We start from the raw sequence: 18804 nt of genomic DNA, 5'->3' as shown, positions 1-18804 counted from the left end.
CAGATTCTTAGCCACTGTGCCACCTAGGAAGTCCCGGAGGTGGTTTTTAAAAGATTTATTTTTTTAATTTTTTTTTGGCCACACCACATGGCTTGCAGGATCTCAGTTTCCCAACCAGGGATTGACCCCGGACCACAGCAGTAACAGCCCGGAATCCTAACCACTAACTCCACCAGGGAACTCCCCAGGATTTAATTTTTTTAGGGCGGTTTTAGGTTATACAACAAAATTGAGAGAAAGGTACAGAAATTTCTCATATACCCTGTACCTACCTGTCACGTGCACGGCTTCCCGCCGTCAGCATCAGTCACCAGAGTGAACCGACATCAACACATCATAATCACCCAAAACCCACAGTTTGCTCTAGAGCTCACTCTTGGCGCTGTACGTTCTGTGGTTTGCACAAATGTAGATTGGCATGTGTCCACCATTATGTATATTTCACTGCCTTAAAAATCCCCTGTGCTCTACCTACTTATTTCTCCCCACCTAACCCCTGGAAACCACTCATTTCTTTTTTTTTTTTAAGGTGGACTGCTGCTCCTGCACTGTGGGTGGGACTCATGGCTCCCCTCTACAGCTCCCCCTCCCCCTTTCCTTCTTTTTTTTTAAATTGAAGTATAGTTAATTTACAATGTTGTATTATTTTCAAGTGCAGAGCAGTGACTCAGTTATACATGTATGTATATATGTGTTTCAGATTATTTTCCATTCTAGGTTATTACAAGATACAGTTCCCTGTGCTATACAGTAGGGCCTTGTTGTTTATCTGTTGTGTATATAGTAGTGTGCATATGTTAATCCCAAACTCCTAATTTATCCCTGCTTCTCCCCTTTGCTAACTGCAAGTTTGTTTTCTATGTCTGTGAGTCTGTTTCTGTTTTGTACATAAGTTCATTTGTATCTTTTTTCAGATTCCACACATAAGTGATATCATATGGTACTTGTCTTTCTCTGTCTTGAGTTACTTCACGTAGTATGATCATCTCTAGGTCCAGCCATGAAGCTACAAATGGCATTTTTCATTCTTTTTTTATGAGTAATTTCCGTTGTCTATATGTACTGCATCTTCTTTATCCATTCATCTGTCTGTGGACATTTAGGTTGTTTCCATGTCCTGAATATTGTGAATAGTGCTGTTGTGAACATAGGGGTGCATGTGTCTTTTTGAATTAGAGTTTTCTCTGGATATGTGCCCAGGAGTGGTATTGCTGCGTCATATGGTAGCTCTATTTTTAGGGTTTTTTTTTTTTTTTTTTTTAAAGTTGTGGTGCACGGGCTTAGTTGCTCCATGGCATGAGAGATCTTCCCGGACCAGGGATCGAACCTGTGTCCCCTGCATTGGCAGGCGGATTCTTAACCACTGCGCCACCAGGGGAGTCCTATTTTTAGTTTTTTGAGGAACCTCTATACTGTTTTGCACAGTGGCTGCACAAGTTTACATTCCCACTGACAGTGTAGGAAGATTCCTTTCCTCCACACCCTCTCCAGCATTTGTTATTTGTAGACTTTTTGATGGTAGCCATTCAGACTGGTGTGAGGTGATACCTCATTGCAGTTTTGATTTCTGTTTCTCTAATAATTAGCGATGTTGAGCATCTTTCCGTGTGCCTGTTGGTTGTCTGTGTGTCTTCTTTGGAATCTCTGTCTTTTAACTGTGCATTTAGACCATTGATATCAAAAGTGGTCATCGATACACCTGGATTAGTAACTACCATGTTCATTGCTGTTTTCTCTTGTTGTCCTTGATCTTCGTTCCTGTATCTGTATTTGTCTTCCACTCTCTTTCTACCTTTTTCTTTTTTTTTTTAAACTTTGTTGTGTTGGGTCTTAGTTGCCTGCGGCATGTGGGATCTTGAACCCGTGTTCCCTGCATTGGAAAGTGGATTCTTAACTACTGGACCACCAAGGAAGTCCCCTACCATTTGTGGTTTTAATTGAGCATTTATTATGGTTCTATTTTCTTTTCTTTCTTAACATATCAATTATACTTCTTTTTTTTTACTTTTTTTAGTGGTTGCTCTAGATTTGCAATATACGTGTGTAACTAATCCATGTCCACTTTCAAATACGCTGTACCATTCATGAATAGTGTGGGTATCTTATAATAAAATAATCCTAATTCCTTCCTCCCATCTCTTGTATCATTGGTGTCATTAATTTCATTTACACATAAGTCTACGTAAGTGTGTATATATACACATACAATATGTATGGAAGTGTGTGTAACTGAGCACATTGTTGCTGTTATTATTTTGAAGAATCTGTTACCTGTTAGATCATTTCAGAATAATAAAGTTAGAAGTTTTTATTTTGCCTTCAGGTACGCCTTCTTCAGTGCTCCTCCTTTCTTTATGTAGACTCCGCTTTCTGATCTGTGTTCCTTTCCTTCCCTCTGAAGAACTTCTTGAAGGCATATCTACTGGCAGCAAATCCCCTCAATTTTTATTTGTCTGAGGGTCTTTATTTCTCCTTCGTTTTGGAGGATGATTTTGCAGGGTACAGAGTTCTAAGTTGGTGGTTGATTTCTCTCAACACCTTAAAGATTTCACTCCGCTCTCTTTCTGCTCTGTGGTTTCTGAAAAGTCTCTGTAATTCTTATCTTTGTTCTTCTGTAGGTGTAGTGTTCCTTTCCTCTGGCTTCTTTCAGGAGTTTTTCTTTATTTTTGATTTTCTGTAATTTGAAAGTGACATGCTGAGGTGTCGTTGTTTGGGGCGTTTACCCTGCTGGGTGTTTTCTGAGTGTCCTGGATCTGTGGCTTGGTGTCTGACATTAATTTGGGGAAATTCTCCATCATTGTTTCAAATATTTCCTTCTGTTGCTTCTCTCTCTTCTCCTTTTGGAATCACTGTTATGCATACGTTACACCTTTTGTAGTTGTCCCACAGACCTTGGATATTCTGTGTTTTTTTTTAAAGTTTGTTTTCTTTATTTTTTGTTTTTCAAGGATTCTGTTGAAATAATCCTCTCGCTCAGAGATTCTTTCCTCAAACATGTTTAGTCTGCTAAAAAGCCCACCAAAGACATTCTTTATTACCATTACAGTGTTTTTTATCTTTTAATGTGTCTTTTTGATTCTTTCTGAGGATTTCCGTCTCTGCTTACATTGCCCATGTGTTCCTGTGTGCTGCCTGATTTTCCAGTAGAGCCCTGACAGTTGTTTTAAATTCCTGGTATGAGAACTCCAGCATCGCCACCGTGTTTGGTTCTGGTGCTTGCTCTGTCTCTTCAAAGTGTGTTTTTTTGCCTTTTGATATGCTTGTAGTTCTTTCTTGATAGCCGCACATGAGGCACCTGGTGAAAGGAACTGCTGTCCGTAGGCCCTTAGTGATGTGACGGTGAGAAGTGAGGGGCTGAGCCTGTGCCTCCGGTCTGTCAACTTCACAGGTGTTTCAGTTTCTTGCTCTCGCCTTAAGTGAAGCAGGATGGCTGGAGGGCTTGGTGTTGGGTGTTTCCCATGCCCCCAGGTCAGGTGGGCTCTGAATTTAGCCCCGCAGATGAAGCTCTGGTTGACTGTGTCCCCTGAGGGCAGCCTTTGTTCAGCGGAAGGGGGTGCTCTGACGTATGCAGATGTGGCTCCTTTCCCCTCCCCTGCTTCAGGCAAGAAGGAGTTTTTCTCCACAGTTACTGTGGCAATCTGACTGGGCTCCTCCTGTGACTGCCTCTCTCTGGAGTTTCTAACTCTGAGTTGTCGGCACTGAAGGTCCAGCAAGTTGTCAGTTGCAGCTCAGGTTTTCCTACCCTGGCTCTGGTGTCCATGGCGGTCTCTGCTGATGAGTCCCCAGGTAAGCCACACCTCCCTGGATTTACCTGTCCCTTCGGTCTTGGGAGCATCGGTTTGCCCCGGGGTGCTCCCTTCTCCTGTGGATCCAAGAAGAGTTGTTGATTTTTCAGTCTGTTCAGCTTTTTTACCTGTTGTTAGGATGGCAGGGTGACTTCCAAGCTCCTTACGTGCAAGACCAGGAACTGGAGGTCCCCGAAGGAGACATTTAAAACATCTATACAACTTAACAGTACTAATACAACAGATACCTGAGTGCGCTCCTGATTTTCTTATCTTTTTTTATCTGATTTTGCATCTTTTTGTCTCATTGCTCTACTTTTAGAGAAATTTTCTTAATGTTTTCTCTTACTGATGAAAAATTAATCAGTAGTCGATCTAAGAAATGGAAAATTTTATTCCATCCAGCCAACTTGAGAATTACAACCTGAAAGTCTTGCAGAAACTCTAAGGACTGTTCTGCCTATTAAAGGTCAAAGCACAGTTATATAAGTTTTTGAGACAATATGTCATACGTTAAATGACATATCGACAGCTACACAGTCCAGGTCTAATGTACAAAGCAAGTAGTGGGTCGTTGTGACCCCTGACAAGATTAAGAGGGAAGGTTATCTCCTAAGGAGTTATCAGTAGGAGGAGGTCATTGCAACCCATTATAAGATTAAGAAGGAAGGTTATCTCCTAAGGAGGTCTGGTTAATGCAGATGCAAAATATACACTAAAAGGGAGGGAGGAGGCCCAAATGGGCAGAGAAAAATTTTGTCTAAATTTTTCTTGTCTTGCCATAAAATATGAATTTTATTTCATCACTCTTCTATTGTTTTTCACTTATGCTCTCATATTTTTAATTTTTAGAGGCTCTTTTTATCCCCCTCTCAGTATTGTTGTTATTTCAGGGTGCAGTGTTTTATCTCTGAGTACACTAATTATATACATTTTTAAACTTTTCCCTGAAAAATATTTGTTTAGTTATTTTTCTCCCCCAATTTGTTTTGGAGTCTGGTTTTCATTTTAGATTCTTTCCTTAGACGTTTGGTGATTGTTATGTGCTCATAACTCAGAGTGGACGATTAAAATGCCATTTGAAAGCTTTGTATGTGGTCGGTCTTATGGACAGTGAGTCTACACTGGGAGACAGGTCTCAGTCATTGTCTCACACAGATTCCTTTTCGAAGGGCTGCTCAAATCTCCCAGCAAAGACTCAGCCATTAGGGATGTCCGATTACATTGCTGAGTTTAAAGTCCCTTGACAGCATTCCCCTCTGGTGGTTATGCTACCAAGTTGACATATGATTAGGTTCCATCACTTCATTTTATTTTTGATTTCTAGGGATTGTCCTTTTCTTTTGACTTAATTTTGTTTCATAATGATGTATGATTCCAAACTCAAAGCTACAAAATGAAGAGGTGAACTCTTAGTGAACTCAGCTTCCAGCTCTGTCCCCTCTGCCTGTTTCCTCCATTACCCTGTAGGCAACCATTGTCTTTAAAATCGACTCCTTCCTTGCCCCCTCTTTATCCCCTTACTCTGATTTATTTTCCTTTTATGCATCTTGTCACTCCCTGATATTACTGCCTTCTTTCACTACTAGAATGTAAGCTTCCTGAGAACAGGGACCAAAATAAATGTATTTCTCAGTTCCAGGTAGGGCCATTCAAAGAGATATGTGTGATTATTTTTTTCCTTTTTGAGTATTTTGAGGTTACCATAGTTTATTTTATTTTTAAAAATTTGTATTATTTGGTCAACACTGCTGTTTCACATCAACACATATGAATCATACCTTTGCAGCCATGTAATGGTCACACAGGGCAGTGTTGATCTAGTGGCCACAGAGGTGACAAGGAATGAGGCCCCTGCATTCTGGACTGTGCTCTCTTCCTGCAGATGGGCGACATCTGAGCATGAGGACGGCCTGTGGCTTCTGTGTCCAAGAGGCCCCAGCTTCATGACATCTTGTTCAGCCAGCCATGCAAGACCCAGGAGAGTGTCACGCAGGGATGGGGGTGCTCCAGTGTTAGAGTGAACTAGACTGGGGGTACAGGCAGCTGTACTAGAATGTGACACGTGTTCCTAAAAGTCATCACACCTGCAAAGTAGTTCAATAAAAACCCACAGAGTTTATGGGCAAATTGGGATTAAGAGCATGACAAAAACCTTTGTCAGTGAGACATGAAAAGGAACATGATAGAAACAGTAGCATGGATTTTGCACGTGTTAAAAGGTGAAGAAATACGTACACACTGAAGGGAGTATGACACTTTACCTTGAAAAGACCTGGTGTTGGCAGCCTGTGAATTCAGCTGGGTGCAGTGTTCTGTGCTCACCTGTGCTCACCTGTCGTTACTTATGGGCGAAGTCACAACATAAGCAAATGGTAAATTTGTATTGTGATCACATTGTTTCCTAATAGTTATGTTGGAACAATATACATTTTTTAAGCAGGTGATATAGCAGAACTGACTGTATTTTTCTCTTTTTCCTTTAGATGATATGCCGATAGGAACTGCTGGCAGACGTGCTTCTAATGAGTTCTTGGTGTGTGGAGGGTATGTTTGCATATATTTCACTAAACATTTTTTCATATTTGTGTGTGTATGTGAGTAAAGTTATAGAACTATGTTCTTGATTGTAAAGTTTATTTTGTTTCACAATGTATTCTTTCTTTAAAAATTTTTTTAATTATGGTAAAGAAATATAAAATCTGCCATCAACCATTTTCCAGTTTGAGTTCAATAATAGTGTTAAGTATATTCACAGTGTTGTGCAGCAGGTCGCCATATATGTATATATGGTTATATATTATACTGTTATATTTAGATCTTTAATCTATTTTTAGTTGATTTTTGTATATGGCAGAAGATAAGGGTCCAGTTTCATTTTTTGCATGTGGGTATCTAGTTTTCCCAGCACCATTTGCTGAAGAGACTGTCCTTTCTGCATTGAGTGGTGTTGGCACCATTGTCAAAGATCATTTGTCCGTATATGCAAGGGTTTGTTTCTGGGCTGTCTGTTCTATTCCATTGGCCTATAGTGGAGTAGATGTCTTTATGCCAGCGCCACACTATTTTGTTTACTGTAGCTTTGTAATATGTTTTGAAATCAAGACCTGTGAGACCTCTGGGAATTCCCTGGTGGTCCAGTGGTTAAGACTTGGCACTTTCACTGCTGTAGGCCTGGGTTCAATCCCGGGTTGGGGAGCAAGCCTCATGGTGCAGCAAAAAAATAAAAAAGAAAAATAAGTATGGGACCTCCAATTTTATTCCTCTTTTCCAAGACTATTTTGACTGTTCAGGGTCCTTGCAGATTCCATATGAATTTTAGGATAGGTTTTTTTTTTCTATTTATGTAAAAATTACCAATGGGATTTTGATAGGAGTTGCACTGATCCGTACAAAACACTTTGGGTAGTACTGTTAACATCTTAATATTAAATCTTCCAATCCATGAATATGAGATGTCTTCTTTAATTTCTTTTAGCAGTTTTCTGTAGTTTTTAGCATACAAGTCTTTCGTCTCCTTGGTTAGACTTATTACTCAGTATTTTATTCTTTTCGATGCTATTGTTGGTGAGGTTGTTTTCTTAATTTCCTTTTTGGATTGTTCATTGTTAATATATAGAAATACAATTGATTTCCGTGTGTTAATTTTGTATCCTGCAACTTTGCTGAGTTTACTTGTTCTATTTTTTTTTTTTTGCATGTGAAATCTTTAGTTTTCTACATATCTGTGAACAGAGATAATTTTATTTCTTCCTTTCCAGTTTGAAAGTCTTTTCTTTCTTTTTCTTGACTAATTGCTCTGACTTGGAATTCTGTGTTGAATAGAAGTGTTAAGAGTGGCCATTCTTGTCTCATTCCTGATCATAGGGGAAAGGCTCTTTGTCTTTCACCATTGAGTATGCTGTTAGCTGTGGGCTTTTCACATATGACCTTTATTATGTTGAAGTAATTTCCTTCTATCCCTATTTTATTTAGTGGCTTTATCATGAAAGGGTGTTGGATTTTGACAGATGCTCTTTCTGCATCAATTGTGATGATCATGTGCTTTTTGTCCTTTGTTCTGTTAATGGTGGTGTACTGTAAACCCCATTTGATCATGGTATTTGATCCTTTTAATGTGCTTTTGAATTTGGTTTGCTAGTATTTGGTTGAGGATTTCCACATTAAATTTCATCAGGGGTATTCTGTAGTTTTCTTGTAGTGTCTGTGTCTGGCTTTGATGCTAGGGTAATGCTGAACTCATGGAATGAGCTTGGGAATATTCCCTCCTCTTCAGTTTTTTGGAAGAGTTTGAATGTTGATGTTAAGTCTTCAACTGTTTGATAGAATTCACCAGTGAAGCCCTTTGGTCCCAGACTTTTCTTTGTTGGAAGGTTTTCAGTTACTGATTCGGTCTCATTACTTATAATAAGTCCGTTCAGATTTTCTTTCTTCACGATCCAGTCTTGGTAGGCTGTGTATTTGTAGGGTTTTATCTGTATCTTCTAGCTTATCCAGTTTGTTGGTAAGCAGTTGTTCATGGTATTCTCTGAAAATCCTTTCTATTTCTATGGCATTAATTATGTCCCTTCTTTCATTTCGAGTCTTTTTTATCCTTAGTTAATCTTGCTAAGGGTTTGTCAGTTTCATTGATTTTATTTAAAAAAAAACTCTTAATTTCTTTGATTTTTTTCTCTTGTTTTTCTGTTTTCTCAATTTTCTTTACCTTTCTTCTAATCTTTATTATTTCCTTCCCTCATGTGGAATACATCTTGTTTGTCTTCCTATGAAGACAACCAGAAGCTTAGGAAAAGAGTTCTGAATAAATCAGGATGTACAGTCTGTATGTGTTCTGCCATCTACCTAGTATTTCCCTCCTGCTAGCTTTGGGTTTAGTTGTCTTCTTTTTCTAGTTCCTTGATATAGAGTTAGGTTGTTGATTTGAGATCTTTTCTAATTTGAGATACAAACTTCATTTTAGCACTACTTCATTGTATCCCCTAAGTTTTGGTATATTGTGTTTTCATTTTTCTTTTTCTTGAGATATTTGCTGATTTCTTTTGAGATTTCTTCTGTGACCCATTGGTTGTTTAAGAGTTGTGTTGCTTAGTTTCTGTGTATTTGTGGATTCTCTAGTTTTCCTTCTGCTGTTGATTTCTAGTTTCTAACCATTGTGATTGATTGGAAAAGATACTTTGGATGATTTAAATTTGTTAAGATTTGTTTTGTGACCTAAGATGGGGTCTGTCCTGGAGAATGTTTCCCATGCAACAAAGAAGAATGTGCTCTGTAGAATTGTCTTTTCTCCCTTCAATTCTGTCATGTATTTGCCTCATATATGTGATAGCACTGATGTTTGGTGCATGAGTATTTTTAATTGTTATATCTTCCTGATTAATTGACCCTTTTATCATTACATAATGTCCTTTTTTTGTTTCTTATAACAGTGTCTGACTGAAAGTCTGTTTTGTCTGATGTTAACATAGACAATCCTGCTCTCCTTTGGGTACCATTTGCATGGAATATCTCTTTCCATCCTTTCCCTTCCAGCCTAATAGGGAAAGATTAATTACTGCCATTTTGTTACTTTTCTGTATGTCTTGTGGCTCTTTTGTCCCTCATTTTCTCTCTTACTACGTTTGTATTTTGTAGTGTTTTTTTGGGCTGATATGCTTTGATTCTCCTCTCATTTCCTATTGTGTATATTCTATAGGTATATTCTTTGAGGTTACCAGTGAGATTACATAAAATAAAGTTGTAACAGTCTATTTGAAACTGATAACTTCAATCACACTCAAAAACTCTACTCCTATAGAGTATAGGAGTATACTGCCCGCCCCCCACTTTATGTTACTAATGTCAGAGATTGCATCTTTACTTAGTGTTTAGTCATCTAGATTTATAATTTGGGGGTACTGCTGTCTCTTAGATTCCATACAAGAATTTAGGACATGCTTATCTCAAAGGAGCAGGAGAAAGAGTGATGGCAGAACTGCCCAGTGGCTCTGAGAACAGAGACTGTTCTGTCATCTGTCTGGGCCCTCTGCTTTGAGAGCAGCATGTCCCAGATGGGAGCTGCTCTGTCAGCCTGCTTCCTGGGGTTGTGGCAGGGAGTCCACAGGGAGGGTAGGAACAGGTCCAGAGAGAGGTAGTAGATATTTTGAAAAAAATAATACACTTGCAGGAAGTGCAAGTGAAAACAGAAATATAAAAGGAAGATTTTAAAAATTATGCTGTATACAAACTTAAAATGGTTTGATGCAGGTAAAAGACTTATTTTTCATGGAACTGTTAAGATTTTGTATCTCCATATCCCAATAGCTGTCATCTCATATGACCATCCCTGTAACTTTAGTAGTGGTATATTTAATTATTTCCTTAGAACCTCACTTTTATGGAAATTACTTTGAAATGCTTTATTATATTGAAATGAGTAATTTTTGTCTAGGGGTCAGAAATTTTCCTGGAAAACTAGTTCTAATATTATAATATGTTAGGAAAATATAATTCAGGATATAGAATTTTACTTTCTAGCATCCCTTCAGAAACATGTATTGAGGGAAATATATGTACACGTTGTTTGATAGTAACTAAAGCCCTCAGAAGTCTTAGGATCTGAAGTTTTCAGCCTCCAGTGCTTTGGTGTTACCGGGCACAGATTTAGTCTGCATCTCAGGAACCATCGCTTGGGTCAGGAGCACAGGAATGGATTCACAGTGGTGTGTGGGTAGACTTCACTTACGTCTCACTGGCCAAGAGAGACACATGGCTGCAAGGGAGCCTGGGATGTGTGGATGTAACTGGACAAGTCACACCTTCCATAAAATCTGAGTTCTGTTCATGGGGAGCAGTGGGCGAATGGATATTGGGGAAGCAGCTGACATCTTTGCTGCAGATGAGATTTTATTTATTTTTTAAACTATTTATTTATTTGATTGCACCGGGTCTTAGTTGCAGCACACGGAATCTAGTTCCCTGATTAGGGATTGAACCTGGGCCCCCTGCATTGGGAGTGCAGAGTGTTAACCACTGGACTATCAGGGAAGTCCCTAGATTTTTTTAATTTAAATATGAAATCTTCTAATGGTTCCAAAAGTTCTAAAGTGACACTTTAGAAGATAATCATACTGTTTGCTTAGATAACTAAATATATAATCTCTTTATCTCTGTAATGTTATAATTGGGCAAAAGTGGGAGATTTTGTGGCTTTTTTATAATTGCAGAAGGGCAAAAGAATGAAATAACTCATCTTTCTTAAGGCCCAGTATTGTTCCTGATGTTTTAAGATATGTTGTAAATTGAATTGAAAGTCATCTAAGGACATGCTGTTTCTGAATTTATGAAAAGCAAGGAGAGAAACCAGCTACACTACAAAATGTGGACCTCAGATCAGCTATGTGCAGGGAGGGTCGTGCAGTGTATTTTCTGTCTTCATCAAGGTCTGAGTTCCTTGGGAACGCTTACTGCACTCATAACTTTTGTAAACATTCCAGTCATCTCGGTGCTTGAACTTCCTGTTCTTTTACCCAGCATATTTTCCTAGAAGTATTTTTCCTTTCGCATAAGGAATGAATAGCAGAATATGAGCAGATGAAGCTGCGTTTTGCCGGCCTGTGGACCTCTCCTGTTGTAGAGGAGCATTTGTCCCCTTTGTGTTACAAGTCTTCCTCCTCAATATGCATGTACAGGCCAGGAGACTTCTTTAAAGGAGAAGTGTGGGGTTTTTGGCTTTATATATACTTTCAAGGTGATTATTTCTTATTCACATTCAGAAGTGATCATTTGGCTTCTTCTACAATTTTCTCTGAATATCACCAATGGATCAAATGAAAGGAGAGTGATCTCACTTGGTTTTCTGTTCTTTTTCAATGGATGAATTGTGTCTGCAGGCAGTGTCAGCCCACTGTGTCCCCTCACAGTGCAGCCACCCCCATTCCCGTCCCTACGCAGATAAGGAACTACCAGCGCATCGAGCAGAACCTCAGCTCCACTGCCAGCTCTGGCGCACATCCACATGGCTCTCCAAGGTAAGCGGCAGTCGCGTCTTTCTCAGTGCTGCTTCCTGTCTTTTAAAATTGCTATTGTTGTTGAAAGATCTTTTACCTTCCACGGTCGACTTAGTCTCTTACGTATGTGTGTCATAAAAGAGGTGTGCAAAATTGAATAATAACAATTTTTTTTGTAATGGATCTATTTAAATGAAATTTAAGCTTGGCTGGGTAATTAATATAGTATTTTATATATATGTGTATATATATGTCCACAAGTATAATTATTTTTTAAGAATTGAGGACGAACTTGTTAAAAAATGAAGTCTCACCAGTTTTAGCAGACTATGTACATGTTATTTATTTCTCCCACATCCTAAACCCCACTCAAGCAGAAAAGGGTTGACAAAGGTGTAAGTCCACAGAGACAAGGAGAACGAGAATAAGTGTTCAGTGGGTGAGCACTATCGACACATTTCTGGAAGAGAGGAAGAGAACGGGGTGGGGGGGGGTGCAGGGCAGGGCAAGTATGCGAGCAGAGCAGGCAGGGGCTCGGGCAGAGCAGAGCACCCCAAGTCTCAGCTCAAGCGGGGCAGCTGGAGGGGAACACGGCTGACAGCAGGAAAGCTGCCTCCCGAGGGAAGGGCTTGGGTGCAAAGAAAATAAATGTCTGCGGGACTTCCCTGGTGGTGCAGTGGTTAAGAATCCGTCTGCCAATGCAGGGGCATGGGTTCGATCCCTGCTCCAGGAAGATCCCACATGCCACGGAGCAACTAAGCCTGTATGCCACAACTATTGAGCCTGTATGCTGCAGCTACTGAAACCCGCGTGCCTAGAGCTTGTGCTCCACAACAAGAGAAACCGCCAAAATGAGGAGCCCGCGCACCACAACTAGAGAAAGCCCATGTACAGCAACGAAGACCCAACACAGCCAATAAATAAATAAATACATTTAAAAAATAAAATGAAAACAGCAGAGTGGATAGCAGTGAACTGGCAGCAGTTCTCAAAGTGTGGTCTCTGGCTCCGTTTCAGAGGGTGCATGGGGTGGAGACTGCTTTCATGGTAATTGTAGGACACCATGTGCTGTCTGCACTATGCTGAGGGTGTGAGCGCAGTGGCGGGGCTGCTGCTGGCGCCTCAGGACACACCATGGGAGTGGCTCCCGCCCTGCCGCTGGCCTTGGTCTCTGTACCTCCACACCCTCACGGCACCCAGGAGTGTCTTTAGTGAAGCAGTAAAAGGTATCATTTCTCTTTGAAAATCTCGACCTTGAGTGGAAAGTAGGCCTACAGCACCTTTGCCGCACGTCGGGCTAGTGGCCCTCAGGAAAAGCCTTATACAGTTGTCTTCCTCTGAGCTGAGTTAGCCGCTTTTTCGTGGAACACCTGGTGCTTGAGAGGACAGCTGCGGTTGTGGTGTTGACAGCCCTTTTGTCAAAAACGAGCTAAGTTGGTGGTGGTATTTTGATATGAATGTGGCATTTTGGTTTGTATGATGTGTCAGCGTTTGGAATATCTTCATAGCTCTGTCCACCAATATTTTCCAAGGGACCAAATGTTAAAGAATCATACATAGATATAAGATCCGTTCCAGGTACAAGATACTTTGCCAGAGAATGGAGTTTAATGGAACAGAGTACAACTTTTACGGATGTGGTTTCAGATTCCACGTTGCAGCTGACCTTAGAAATGGCCACTTGCTGCGTTTTGGTGTAGCATCGAAGAGCAGTGTCACAAGTGTCTGAAAGGCTACCAAAGTGCTCCTCCCTCTTCCAGTTACAGATCTGTAAGGCTGTTTGTCTTCATTCACTCCTCCCAAAGTAACACGGAAAAGAGACCGAATGTAGGCACAGTACGAGCACCCAGCTGCCATCTCTTGAGCCAGACATTAGAGATTTGCAGAAATGTAAAATAATGTTATGCTTCTCAATAATTTATTTTGTTATGGAAAACATTTTCATAATATTATGTCATAAGTTTATTATTTTTAATGAATTAATTATAAAAACTTAGTTTTAATTTCTAATACAGTAAAAAATCAATAGATATAAGTTGCATAAACAAAAACTCTCTAGGATCTTCTGTAACTTTAAGAATGTAAAGGGGACCTAAGACCAAAACAGTTGAAAATGATTGGTATGGTATCCGTGGCCTTTGTTAGGACAAGATGAGAATGAGATTATAAACTCAGTTTGTTTGTATTTGAACTAAGGGACTCTGGAAGGATACGTTAGGAACTGAAAATAACGGTCACCTTTTGAGTAGGAGTGAGGGCGTGTTGGGAATCAGGTGGGATGCGAGGGTGGGAAGGAGACCTCGCTGTGTAGTTTCATACGTTTTATGCTTGTTCCATGTGGCCACGTTCCATATTTAAAAAAAAAATCTCCTCCACAGCATCTTGTTAGGAGGTTTTAGAAAAAAGGCAGAAATGAAGATAGAATCCTAGCACCTGCCAGCAAGGGAGTGATTTCCTTTCTCCCTTAGGTCTGCAGTGGTGCGCAGGTCCAACACCAGCCCTCTGGGCTTCCCCCGGCTGGGATCCTGCTCCCCGGCGCCAGCAGACGCGGTGCAGACGGGTGGACGAAGACTCTCCATGGGCTCTTCCAGGCCTTACTCCCCCTCCCCTTTGGGTAAGGAGTTGTTTCCAGCCTTCTTTCGTGATGAACAGTGTGACACGACACTCTGTAGGGACACTGGCGCATGGTGGCGGGGAGTCCCAGCTGACGGGGAGCCGTATCCTCCAGCTTCCCTGCGCTGCTTCCCTCTTGAGAACCTCTGTATAAATCTGTCACACCACGGTTGGGAATATGATAATATAAACAGATCTTATGGGTAAAAAGCATCTCCATTGGGTTTGGGCTCTAAACACAAAATCAGAAACCCTGGTTCAAGTACATAAATGCCTGCCCTACTTGGCACCAGGACTTAGGAATAAAAGACAGTGAAGTACATGACGGCACCGGGTTACGTCCACCAGAGGCCTTCCCGCTGCGGGGGCCTGGGGTGGCAGCTCCGCTGCGACCCTCCCACCTCTCCTGGGTACCATGTGCAGCACCGAGGAGAGCTCGAAACCACCCGCCCAGGGCGCACAGGGAGGCCACAGAACAGCAAACCCAACCCAACAGGAAGACCTCAGAGCACATTTCAGGGAAACTCAGAGACAAAGAAAATGCTCCAACTTCAGAGCATGTGTGAGAGAGGCCAGAGCAGCGCAGATTGCAGAATCGTGAGAAACAGCCGCCCAGCAGTGACGTGGGGGAGAACGGGCAGGGAGGGGCCAAAACACACGGATGCATGTGGGCACACACGCACACTTCCGAAAGGACAGGCCCCACCCTCCGTCACGACTGCTGGAGAAGGGCTAGGAGGAAAGGGGAGACACCTCAGCCTCGAGGAGGCAGACCGAGAAGGTCCGAAGCAGCAGCACCCAGGAGCCCCAATTCACAAAAAGCTTGATATTTTTTTTTTAAGTTTACATCACCACTTCCCCTGTTGCAGTGGTTTTGAAGCTATTTTTAGCTGCAAAGCCTTCTTCAAACAAAATCTTGGCCCTTCTTCACCCCCTTGGCAGCCCCTGAGTCTCTCCTAGTTCTCCAGAGACAAGGTCCAAACCTTATCCTTGCTCTCAAGGAAGCAGCCCTTCCTCGGGGCCGAATCTTCGCCTGTCTACCCCACCACTTAGTCAGGGCCTCTTTTTTGTGGACACGTATCTCTTGTCTGCTTGAGCTCCCTGAAGCCTTCCCAACTCTCCCTCTTGTTAATTTGGGTTTGCAGAGGTAGATGCAAAGAAGGGAGCTGCAGAAACCTGCACGAGGGCACCTGGGAAAACTCTGTGTTGGAGGGTGGGGAGGAAGCAGGAGCCGGCAGGGCGCCCCTTCAGAACGTCCTATAGGCCTGCCCCCATGGGGAGAGGGGAGGAAGGAGTGGGCGGGAAGCTGAAGGGGTGTCCCCAAGCACCAAGCCATCCAGAATCTCCCTGACCCACGCAGTCACGGGTTGGGCAGCCTGGGGGGCAACCTCGGCAGGAACGTGGTGGGTGGAGGGGGGCAGCTGTGCCCCGGCAGCTCCGTAGGCCCCAGATGCTTGGTACCGACTCTTTGCCTTTTAAAGACATGCCCTGCCGACATCAGAGGTTTGCCCGGCTCTTCCCCCGTCTCTGCTTTCCGGGCAGGTCCTCTGGTGCTTTGATCTCAGTGTGCCCAGCACGCTGGTTGCTTAGCATGTGGGAGCTGCGCTACATCTTTGCCAATTCAGTTCCGCTCGCTGTGTTGTGCGGCCTGTGCAGGGCTGCCTCCCAGCCTCTGTTAGCGGTGAGCTGTCTCCTTCCTTCACCCTTTCCTTCCTTGCAGCTGGCGCCGTTCCCGAGCCTCCCTGTCAGTGCTGCTGTGGGCATCCTCAGGGCCACGAGTCCAGGAGCAGGAGCTCGTCAGGTAGGAGGGGGACGCACAGCGTTAGCAGGTTATGTCCTGTCGTAAGTGGATTTGAGTGATGTTTCTCTGGGCTGAACAAACCAACAGAACTTGCATGAAACACTTTCCCTGCTCTCCTGTCTCTTTGGGAGCTTGGTCAGTGTGTTTGGGCACAGCATTGCCAGTTGGCTGTCTCGTAGGGGAAGGGCTCTTGCAGGAAGCTAAGGCCTAGGGATCACATAACTTGGCTAAGCTCTGGTTCTTGTCACACAGATAGGTAATGAAAATCAGTCTAGAAAATGAGGTTTCGTCGCTTTGATTAATACTGGTTTTGATCAGAGCTACCAGGTAGCATGAGATAAAAAAAGAAACATGGGTGTTTATTTGCTTTATTATGTAAAATATGTATGCCTGAAAAGAGATGTGGAGATCACACTTTGAGAAGTCAAATTTTATTGTATGTGCATTTGAGGAGTTGGGCAGTGCAAGGGATGCTGTGTTACTTAGAGAAGCACTTTTCTAGGTTTAGTGTTTCATATTCTGTGTTTCCTTAAAAATAAAGCCTGAATAACTTTCTTCAGATCGTGACATTTTGTCACTGTTTTTTTGTATGTGTACATATATACACACGTGTGGCAGAACCCAGTTCTGGAAAGTAAAATGCTCGAGTGATGATGTGATTAAGCCAAGAGTGGTCAGCGGCAACAGCTCCTGCTTATTGCTGTCGGTTTTGGGGAAGGTGGTGGCCTGCAGCCACTGCGAAGCTTTGTGTGTCTTTACCGTCATTGTTGTAGTTTGGCAAGAAGCTCCGAGGACCTTGTAACTGGAGCCCCAGGCTTCGTGCGTGTTAGGTCGGCACCAGGGTTTGTGGGGGGCATTCCCTGTTGTAGCCAGCTGTTCATCGTATCAAGACCCCATCTGCCAGGGTCCCCTTAAGAGGCAGGAATACCTGTGGACAGGTGTTTCCTTTATAGAGAAGGTGGATACTTTAGGTTTTAAATGAATTTCGTGAAACTGACGAAAATAAATATCCATATACTTGGTTTATTTTGACAAAATAAAATCCAGGAGAAGTGTATTACCTTTCTAATTTTCCTTCCAACATTCTTTTTTGAATAAGGAGTTATTCTAGGTTAGCTTGAAAAGTTTCTTTTAGTTGCTGTGTGAGAAAAGAGAATAATTACGTGGACAACACACTCGTGTGTGTTCATCCACACGTGCCGTGTAGCTGTGTGTTGTGTGTGTCAGCGTCACCCACTTGCTCTGTAGTCCTCTCTGGGGCTGACCAGATGTCGCGTTAATTGCGCCCTGTGCCCGCTAGACCGCCGTCGTTAGCTCCCTCCCCTGGGGGCACCGCCGCGCCACTGCTTTGTAAAGGATGCCAAACACTTGTCTCCTGCCCGGTAAACAACTCTTAGAATATCTCATGGGGAGCAAGACACTTGTTAGAATTCTCACGTCAGAGGTGTCTTCTCCACTCCGGGTTAATAACCTCGCCTCGTGCCCTGGGCAGGTTCTCCCGTGCTGCAGGCCCAGGCGCCACAGCCCCTCCTGTTGGGTGCTAGACTGCAGAGCGCCCCCACCCTCACCGACATCTACCAGAACAAGCAGAAGCTCAGAAAGCAGCACTCGGACCCTGTGTGCCCGTCCCACGCCGGGGCTGGATACAGCTGCTCCCCCCAGCCCAGTCGGCCCGGCAGCCTCGGGACCTCTCCTACCAAGCACTTGGGGTCCTCTCCACGGAGTTCCGACTGGTTCTTTAAAACTCCGTTACCGACAATCATTGGCTCTCCTACAAAGGTGTGTTTTTTAAGCCCTTTTGTAGATGTTATGACTTTGCTAAATTAACACTTGTTAACGGGGGCACTTTGTTCTGGATGGTCAGCTGAGGTCCAGCGACGGACCCCGAGAGAAGCTGAAATAGAGAAGTTGATGACTCACAGGTGGTGGAGGGAGCGCCCGGAGGCCACACGGGGACGTCGTGTCAAAGTGCAGAGGGAGACAGGACCTGGGCCCGTGCCTTTATTAGGGTCTGTGGGTGGAGGGCTCTGGGGTTCCCGGGCCAAGGCTGGATGGGTCAGTCCAAACCAGAGGGCTGGGTTCTGGTCTGTCCCATGGGGGTCTTGTCTAAGGGGTACCTGGCGGTGGAAGGCCCTGGGCGATGGGGAGATCACCAGGCCTGTCGGGGAGGCCGTATCCAGAGCCTGCGTTTACCTGTGACTCTGTGGGCTGCTGTCTAGGGGTGTGCTTGTCAGTTTAAGGTCCGTGCAGGCTGCACAGCCCAACGCAGTGGACGTGGAAGCAGCAATACCATGGAGGAGCTTAACGGAGCTCTCAACAGCAGGTGGTGAACTAGGATGATAAGTGCTTTATGGAGGGCGTTCAGGAGGAGAATAGCTACCGTGTAATCAGCACCTGCTGTGTGCCAGGCAGAGCATAAGTCCTTTACGTGCTGAACGCTTTAGGTACATTTTCCCATGTGATCCTGAAAAAAGGAAGCAGGCTTAGCGTAAATGAACTGTCAAGGTCACAGAGACTGGAGGTAGAAGAGCTGGGATGTGAATCCAGGACTGACAGAGTCCAGTCTCTGCTGCGGCTGCTATGCCGTGAGCCTGACGATTCTGAACCCTCTGCATGTCGT

General features: G+C 43.2%; 1 protein-coding gene across 4 annotated transcripts in view; it reads left to right on the top strand.

The window, feature by feature from the left end:
- Positions 1-18804, top strand: part of ULK2 (unc-51 like autophagy activating kinase 2) — a 62276-nt gene that overhangs the window by 32042 nt on the left and 11430 nt on the right. For all 4 annotated transcript variants that reach the window (XM_057714849.1, XM_057714848.1, XM_057714851.1 and 1 more), the window contains 5 exons: positions 6272-6332; positions 11654-11791; positions 14239-14384; positions 16104-16184; positions 17677-17963. In XM_057714849.1, coding sequence (XP_057570832.1) covers positions 6272-6332; positions 11654-11791; positions 14239-14384; positions 16104-16184; positions 17677-17963 — 713 coding nt within the window. The remainder of the gene's footprint in view (positions 1-6271; positions 6333-11653; positions 11792-14238; positions 14385-16103; positions 16185-17676; positions 17964-18804) is intronic.

This window comes from Hippopotamus amphibius, chromosome 17, assembly GCF_030028045.1.
Source record: "Hippopotamus amphibius kiboko isolate mHipAmp2 chromosome 17, mHipAmp2.hap2, whole genome shotgun sequence".
Lineage (NCBI taxonomy): Eukaryota > Metazoa > Chordata > Mammalia > Artiodactyla > Hippopotamidae > Hippopotamus > Hippopotamus amphibius.
This window is presented reverse-complemented; position numbering and strand designations above follow the sequence as displayed.